General features: G+C 50.6%; 1 protein-coding gene across 2 annotated transcripts in view; it reads left to right on the top strand.

The window, feature by feature from the left end:
- Window positions 1-775: 775 nt before the first annotated feature.
- LOC110301864 overlaps window positions 776-8,963 on the top strand; it is a 15,989-nt gene continuing 7,801 nt past the window's right edge. The window contains exons 1-7 of one of the 2 annotated variants that reach the window (XM_021172553.2): window positions 776-826; window positions 1,319-1,541; window positions 2,505-2,592; window positions 5,785-5,862; window positions 7,179-7,267; window positions 7,899-8,017; window positions 8,345-8,603. In XM_021172553.2, coding sequence (XP_021028212.1) covers window positions 5,831-5,862; window positions 7,179-7,267; window positions 7,899-8,017; window positions 8,345-8,603 — 499 coding nt within the window. In that variant the 5' untranslated portion in view covers window positions 776-826; window positions 1,319-1,541; window positions 2,505-2,592; window positions 5,785-5,830. The remainder of the gene's footprint in view (window positions 827-1,318; window positions 1,542-2,504; window positions 2,593-5,784; window positions 5,863-7,178; window positions 7,268-7,898; window positions 8,018-8,344; window positions 8,604-8,963) is intronic. The other variant, XM_021172552.2, reaches the window with a different exon arrangement.

Genomic DNA, 8,963 nt, shown 5'->3' with positions numbered 1-8,963 from the left:
CACCTGTCCCTAAGCCAGTGTAAGAGACAAAGAAAGGAGGGTCCTTGGGCCTGGCTGCCCAGTCTGTCTAGTTTAATTGGTGGGTTCCAGGCCAGTGAGAGATGCTGTCTCAAAGGAGGTGGACAAGTTCTCTGAGGTGACACCAAGACTGTCCTCCAGCCTGACACACCGGAAAGCAGCAGGCTTGCTTGCACAGCGCCTGCCCTTCATGGTGGCCAGCCTTTCTTCCTCTTCCTGCTCACTCTAGTGAAGACCCCAGGGTAGTGAGAGGGAGCTGGAGAGGAAATGAGGAACCAGCAGGCAGCTGGGGGTGCTGGCCACATACTCCCCAACCCTGGCAGCACAAGCCCCATCATTGGGTGCTAATTAAATCCCCCTAATGAGGAAAAACGGATGCAGGAGCTGGCTCCTCCGTGGCCTCCCCGGCCCACCGCCCTTGCCTCTCCATCGGACTTATCGCTCGTCACAGGATGTTTACAATAATTTTTAATTTGTGCAATTATTAATCACTTTTCTATCTCCCTCATTTGCATAATAATTAGTCATCTCACTGTTTGGCATGCCTGTGAATGACAGTGTTTTAAATTGAATTAAGATTTTAATATTCTATTTTCCTGCTTTCTTCCCCTCCACACGCTAATCAAAGTCAGATTTGGCAGCCAGAGGGAGGGTACGGAGGAGGTTGGCAGGCACTGGACTTGGCCCATTCTGTGCTCCTGAGAACCAACCGTGCTGAGAACAGGGCCTGTGGAGAAGGCAACAAGCAATCACCCTACTCCAAACGGAGGCTGAAGGGGTTAACCCAGCTGTAGCTAATTGAGCAGAGGTAATGAGTGAGGAGTGGGGAGGGGCAGCCAGGGAGGGGTGGGGAGGGAGGAGGGTCACAGGCTCAGCGGCACCAGAGAGCAAGAAAAGTGCTTTTCATTTATTTTCTTTTCCAAGTAGGCTGCTTTTGGTAAGGGAACACTAGAGGGGAAATGATAGGCTAGCCATTGATCCCCAGTTAGACTAGGTTAACTGTGATGGCTCTGAGTCCCGCAGGTGAGGGAAGCAGGCTGGAGCAGCCTAAAATCCCATTCATTGCATCTCTCTCAACGTGCAAGACAATTTTCTGGGGCTGACTCCCCGTTTTTCTCCCCACTTCTCCACACACCAACAGGTCCTCTGCCCAAGTTGGGTGCCTCACGGGTGAGGAACAAGAAGTAAGGGATTTCCACCAACAAGGGACAGCAGACAGGCCACGTGTCCTCTAAATTAGAGGCAGCTGTGGGTCTACAGATCATTTTCTAACCCTAAATCCTTCTTCTAATCACGCCAGGGATTCAGCCTCAGCCTGGAGGAGGGCCTGTTCTATCACTGCCTCCCTTTGGATTGCCTTTCATGTTGCCATGGTGATCCCTAGGCTACCCAGGATACCCATTGCTGCCCCAGAATTCTCTGCTTGAGCAGAGCGGCTCTCCCTTCAGCCTGTTTAGAACACCTTTCTTTTTACTATGATATGCTCAAGCTCTGCAAAAACCAACACCGCTTTGTCCATACAGGTGAGTCGGGATAGACAATGGCTCCCAGAAATGGACTCTGTGCAAACAGTATGAAGGCAGGCCAGCCATCACAGCCAAGGGGCTGGAAACCACACTCCAACACAGCCACCAAGCTCTTCCCCCACACCACACAAGGGCTTTCAACTCTGCACACGGGGACCGAAATTGGGAAAGTCCCCCATGAGGGAAAGAAGAAAAAGGGTCTTGTCAGAAGGAGAGCTAGGCTGGAAGGGTTTGCCAGCGCCCTTCTCCTCCAAGTGGCTCTGAACCCCTACCTCCAATGGGTCAGCTCCTTCTCTGGATCCCCTTTGGCTCAGGACATCCCAGAGCATCCTTGCCCTCCTACTAATTCCTGCTGATACACATGGAGAGGCTCTGGTCCATCTAGGCGCCCACACAACCTAGTGTCTGCCCAGAGGAATAGCAACAGCAATAAGCCATCAGGATTTAGGAAAGGCACGGCCCAATCTAGGATGGACAGGGAAGCAGTGAGAAGCCAGGTCTGGAGCTTTGAGCTGTGTCCCCAGGCCAACCCAGTGAAAGCACTCAGCCTCTCAGCCCCAGATAGACCCGGGGACATCAGCACTAAGGAAAACCCAGACTTGTAGATAATCAACTCTAACCAGTACAGCCCTGTTTCTGGATCCTTACGGCCGGCCCTGGAATGAGAAGTGGTAAGGCCCATAGCTAGTGCTACAGCAGCCTCTGCTGGCCACCTTTGCCTTCTATGCTGTGCCAGGAGCCCTGCATCCCAGTTGTTTGGGATGGTCCTGTGAACACCTGTTGTCTCGGCATCGTCATTAATGCTGAGGACTCATTCTCAGAAATACCCCAGTTCACACATGACTTCAGGAACCTTCAGTCACAGCTGAGTTCCAGGTCCCAGAATGCTTTCAAGGGCATAGAGAAATAGGTGGCACGTTAAGATCTCTGACCCCAAAGGCAAAGCATCTTTCTCATCAGACCACAGGAGTGAATAATTCAGAGTCCTCTGTCCTGGGCCAGGACTAAGGCTTCTTGACAGCGCCACCGTGGAGAAGATGGAAAGCAGGTGTGTGATGAGCAGGAGGGAGGGGCCTTGGCCTAAAGAGGGTAGAAGGGATGAGATGGAAGTATCCAGAGGGCAGGAAGTGCCAAGGATGCGATGCTATTGCTGCAAGTGTCCAGCAGATGGCAACATAGAGCAGTCTGCATCAGCTCTTGGAAGGGACCTGCCTGAGCCAGGACTGGCTTCTGATGTCCTGCAGTGCAGAGCGCGCTCTCTCTCTCTCTCTCTCTCTCTCTCTCTCTCTCTCTCTCTCTCTCTCTCTCTCTCTCTCTCTCTCTCTCTCTTTCCTGTTCTTGGTCCATTTCCCCCAAGATGAGTCCTTAGGCTAAACTACAAAATCGCTAAAGAATACATTTCATAAGCCCTATGCCTACCCTTCCCAGGAGAGGAAAATTGGAAGAGAAGCCAGGCCTATTAGCTCCAAGGATTCCTGGAGCCCTCTGTCCTTTCCCAGTGCCTGCGTGGTGCAAAGCTCCTAGGGAACCCTTTTTCCCTCACCCACTGGGTCAGGGATTCTGAGTCCAGAGATGAAGAGACCTGTGTGAGCTGAGGGAATGTCTCCATGGTCTGTCATTCAGAGATGTTCATGCCGATTAGCAGCATGGTGATGGGCAATGTCCACTTACCATCAGCATCTGCAGAATGTGAGGATCTAGGAACGGCAGCCATAGCTGCTATTTCATAGAGCTCTATAGGGCAGAGAGAACCTGAGCTGCTACTGACAGGTCTCCAGCATCTCCTCCTTCTGAGTCCCCTCCAGGCAAAACAGTGGCCAGACTGGAAGTCTCAGAAGGCACACCCTGCCTACATAAGCATATTACTCTCACAAGCCTGGGCTGCTATCCTAGGGCCCCAGTCCCAGACCATCTAACTTGCTCTATCGATCCAAGACTCCCTAGGCATGTGGATAGAGACAATTTGGAGTCTTAAGTTCCCTAGGCAGAAGGGGATTTTTCAGAAAAGGAATAATGAAGATTTTCAAATCCAGGAAGATTTGATGCCTTCAAAGGTGTTCAGCCCACACCTACACATCATTCACGAACTAGTCATTGAGTCTTCAAGTCCACACTTGGTTAGTTAATTCATCTTGCTTTGTATTGAAGGTTGGCCTCAAGTTCACTATGTTAGCCCCAGCTGGCCCCAAACTCCCAATAATCCTCCTGACTCAGCCTCCCAAATTGCAGAGATTACAAGCATAGGCCACCACACCCAGGTGCAAGCTCACTCTTGCTTGCCCAGTTCTTACCTACAGAGAAATCTTATGCTGGCCTCCGGGTGAATTCAACAAATATTAAATGTCTTGTATGGGCCCGGCTTTGGGCTGGTTGCTGGAGATTGTGGCCTCTATCTTTAATAAACTCTAAGTCCACAGGCGAAGGAAAACATGAAGTTCGCTGTACTACAGAGACCTCTAGTAGACTTGGGAATATAACGCATCACGGAGTGAGCTCCTGATGCCACTGTGTCAGCAGCAAGGGACAGAGAGAATGTCCAGGAAGGAAATGATATTTGAGCAGGGTGCTGAAGGCTAAGAGCGGGAGGATTGGAAGTAAAGGCCATGCTCGCTCAGGGTGTGTGTAGTCCAGGGAGGGGCAGGGGCAGGTAGAGAGTCCCACAGGCTGTGAAGACTCTTAAGCAAAGGCTGAGGATGCTGGACCTTACATAAGGACTTCTCCCAGAATCTGCTTCCAGCAGATCATTTCTGACCTCAGCCTTCTCTCTGGTGTCTGCACTCCTGCCTCTCCCCTCCCTGTTCTCACAAAAGCCACAGACTCCCTGCCTCTGGGCCTGGCAAAGCTACTCCATAAATATCTGATTGGACAGTTCCCTGTGCTAATGTGGCAGTTATGTGACCCCGCACACACAGGACCATCAGTTAGCCTAGCTAATGAGATCTCTTCTAAGGAGCTGGAGAGCAAAGATCTGTATGCACCCAGGTCACCTCCCACCCAGCTGGTTATGAACCCAAGGACCCCACAATCCCCAAACAGGATAAACTTCGTCTTCAGAGTCCTGTGAAGCTCAGGAAAGACTCAATCAGGAAGCAGATCCTGTGCTGGGAGCACTGCAAATGTCTAAAGTAGAACTGGGTGACAGGGCCACTCTCTAGCTGTGACAAGCTGGGCATCACCTAGTAACCCAGGTGGCTGCTTGAGTGGTGACTTTGCCACACTTTCACAAGGAGGCTCTAAACTGGGACTTGGAAGTTAAGTTCTGGCCAGGCATGGCGGCTCCTGCCTGTAATCTTAGCACATTGGTGGTGGAGGCGAGAGGGTCAGGGGTTCAAGACTGTTCTTGGCTACATAGCAAGTTCAAAGCCACATAAAGAAAGGCACCTGTGGCCAAGCTTGACAAATCTGAGTTCCATGCCTGGGACCCACGTGGCAGAAGGATAGAAATGACTCCCATAAGTTGTCCTCTGACCACACACACACACACACACATATACACACACCATAAAAGTTTGTTTTAAAAGCACTGATTCACTTAGGGGCAGCAAATATACCCCAGCACATAAAGCATATTCCTTAAAGGGCTGACTATCAGAGTTCGATCCCTGGAGTCCACATAATGGTAGAAGGAGAAAACCAACTCAACAGAGCCGTCCCCTGGCCTCCACACATAGGCTGTGGCATGCATGTTCCACATCATACACACATGCACAAGAATGGTAAAATTTAAATTTTAAAACTACTGACTAACCTCTGAGCCTGTGGGAGGTTACCCAGACCATGCTCCGGTGGAGGCTCTCCGAGCTTGCTGACATCCTTCCTGGCTCACAAAAGTGTTAGCTCAGCTGGAAATTTCTACTTGAAAACGAGTTACTCTGTTTTTATAAGCCCTGGGATGGGTAATTCAAACAAATGGTGAAGCCACAGGGAGAGACAATTGAAAATGGCTAGTGTTGCTCCAGAATGGAATATACATTTGTCCCAAGAGGGGTGAGAGAGTGGGAAGTGTTCAACTGTGGGGGAGTAGCACTTAACAGATACAGCTCTGGAATCCGTGCGGGGACTCATGGCTGTAGTCCCTCTCTTACTCTGTATCTAGGACTAGTGAATCAACACTGTCATTCCACGCACCAGGGTGGGACACTTTGATCGAGTAAAGGACAACAGACTGGGAAGGAAGGCTGGATGAAGTGCAACCCAGTGAGTCATTTTCCAGACTCAAGGTCCTATTTTGTGATTGCAGGTTGTGAAAAGGAGCCAGGTACCGGCAAACCAACGTCACTGGCAGAATGCAGCTCAACCCTCTGTCTCAGGAAACGTGGTGGGTGTGCAGGGCTGGGCGGACTGGAAGGACAGGAAAGACATATGAGGGGTCAGAGCTTGGATATGCTGTACACCCTCCCAGACAGACAGACAGACAGACAGGATAAACAGACACACACACACACAGGACAGTCTCACACACACTCACACACACATGCATGCATACTTTACTGAACATGCATGCATGTGCACGCACACACACACACACACACACACACACACACACACACACACCCCTATGGTTCTGTGCATAAATGTATAGTGAACTGTGACTCACTGTATAGTCAGTCACACGCGCACAAAGTGGAAACTCACAGTTAGACCTGAGACAAGTAACAGAGATAAGGCTCAGCAATCTCAAGGCCTGATTATTTCCACAGTCACCCATTCCCCTAGATGCTGGTCATACCAGGCTGTTGCTGGGGACAGAGCTGTCTCCTATTCCTCTCCTGAAGCCAGTATAACATAGAGAAGTTCCATGGCAGCCTAAGACACTAACCTCAGAGCTAATTTCTGTATCACTCAGGAGCTGGGGAACAGAGGACAAAGTGAGCAGGCACAGTGGGTCACAGCCCTCCCCTCAGCCATCTCTGTATGCTCTGTAACTGTGGGTGGCTGTCCTCTGGCCATCTCCCAACCTGATATCCCACCTCATCAACCCTTCTTTACCCCCAAAATTCTTCCCTGCCTCTAATGCTGGCAGAGGACACCAGCTTTTGTCCTGTCCCCATGGACCTCAACTTACTAGGTCCCTGCTACCATTGCAGTTGCCCACATACTAGCAGCTAACAGCCTAAGACATCTGTTTCTGACTGAGGATTCACTCACTCTCATCCTGTCTGCCCACTCTACTTGACACATACCAATCAAAAATGCCCCTTTCTGGGCTGGAGAGATGGTTCAGTGGTTAAGAGCACTGACCGCTCTTCCAGAGGTCCTGAGTTCAATTCCCAGCAACCACATGGTGGCTCACAACCATCTGTAATGGGACCTGATGCCCTCTTCTGGTGTGTCTCTGAAGATGCTACAGTGTATTCATATAAATAAAAATAAATATTTTTTTAAAATGCCCATTTCTTTAACAGCTAAAGGCTATCTGTCCTTTCTTTACTGGTCTCTCTTGAGCCTCAAACACCTAGCCTTCCACTTGGGTCTGATATCTGACCACAAAAAAATCAGCTCACAGCCCATCCTTCCTTCCTTCCTGTCACTATGGAAGCAGAGTGGCCTCTTCAAGGTTCTGGGATGTATACTTGTAACTTTGATGACAGCAAGGAACAAAAGCCCCAATGTTCTCCTTTCTCTCCCCCTTAGGAGACATGGACAACACCGTGCCTACTCCAATGTCACTGAAAGGTTGTCTTGCTTGACTCTCCAGGAGCCCAGTGTCAGCCATCTCTGCCGTAAGCTACCCATTCGCCACAGCCACAACATTCAAGGCCAAAAGAAAGGACCAAACCAATCCTGGAATGTCTAACTGTTTTTGCAGCTTGGGATGTAGCTCAGCTTTTAGAGCAATTTCCTAGCATGCAGGACGTGCTGGGTTACATTTGCTGAAGAAACCAGGCCTGTACTGTAATCCCATCACTTGGGAGGTAGAGGCAGGAAGATCAGAAACTCAAGGCTGCCTTTGGCTATGTACAGAGTTCTTGGCTAACCTTAGCTACATAATAAGGCTCTCTCAAAAGAAAAGGAAAAAAAGGAGGGAGGGAGGGAGGAGAAAGAGTAGAAGACAGATGGGGATAGAGGGAGGAAGGAAGGACGGAGGAAAGAGGGAAGGAAAGAAGGAAGGGAGGAGGGAAGGAAGGTTGTCTTTGCCATGTGCCCCTAAATGCAGAGAGCCAGCCCCATTCCACTCTAACCCTTCCACTCCAGGTCTCAGACTGATCTAATCTCAAAAAAATTAAAACTGGATCCATCTGGACATTGTCCCTCCCTTCCTTGCTTCCTCTCCCCTGGGAGGGTGATGGAGAGCTAAAAGCGGCCCACAGGTAGGAGGGCTGAGATGGTCCTCAGTTCTTTTCCCTACTCTAGAGATTCTCTCTCCTGGACCCAGAAGATCCTTCTTGCTTGATGACTCTTTGTCCAATTCCATCCAGCGAGAGTCCCTGGCTGTTCCCACTGGGCTTGAGGACAGTGCCTCCAGTGATCAGGTAAAGCTAAGGGCTCCAACCAAGCCTTACCGCATGCCACCAATGCAGCACTGGCTGGCAAGATCATAAATATTTTAAGAGAAAGAGACTATTAGCCACTTACTCAGGCCAAGCATAATGCCAAACCCTTAGCTCTGATCTCCTCGGGAACCCAGCATGCGGGCATATTTTACTGACTTTGCAAGTAAGGACATTGTAGCTCAGACAAGTGACTTTCTAGGGGACACTGGCAAGTGTTTAGGAGACTTCCCTCCCCATCATATACACACACACACACTTCCCCTACTTAACCCAGTAATGACCCCTCTGACCAACTGAACCTCCCAGCAGCAGCAGCAGCAGCAGCAGCAGCAGCAGCAGCAGCAGCAGCACAGAGCTGTCCCTGAGGATCTGGAAGAGGAGGAAATCGCCCCAACAGACGTGAAATACCGCCTGCAGCTGCTTGAGCAGGCCCCATTACGGAGCATGAGTTCCAGTGTACACAGCCAGTGCCACAAGCCTGGGTTGCTGCCATTCAGCAAAACCCAGAGAGAGTGGTTCAAGCCCTGGACCATGACAAACCCTGAGGCTGAGCTCTCCCATTCAGGTAGGACTTACGGGTGGGGGCGGGGTGGAAGATGGCATTGAACATAAAGGGAAGTCTGAGCCCCTTGTCCCCAGAGCCCTTGTTGAATCCCATGCAGGAGCATCTCTGTCCCAGTCAGATCCCAGTGGTGGGGCCACCAACCCAGCAGAATACAGCACAGAGCACACACTTGGTTCCTCCCCTTCAGCACACTCCTTCAGGCATTGCCTGGCTCCAAGGGGCTAGCCAGGATCACTCTGCAGAATGCCATACTGCCTACCATCCCTCCTTTGCCTTCCCTCCTTCTTGTTTTGACTAGACCTGGTGGCAGCCCTGCCGTCCAGGCTTTAAAAATGAAGGGAGGGGGCTGGGCTGGAGAGA

The sequence above is a fragment of the Mus caroli genome, chromosome 9 (assembly GCF_900094665.2).
Source record: "Mus caroli chromosome 9, CAROLI_EIJ_v1.1, whole genome shotgun sequence".
Lineage (NCBI taxonomy): Eukaryota > Metazoa > Chordata > Mammalia > Rodentia > Muridae > Mus > Mus caroli.
Note: the sequence above shows the minus strand (reverse complement) of the source record. Positions and strands in the feature narration are given on the sequence as shown.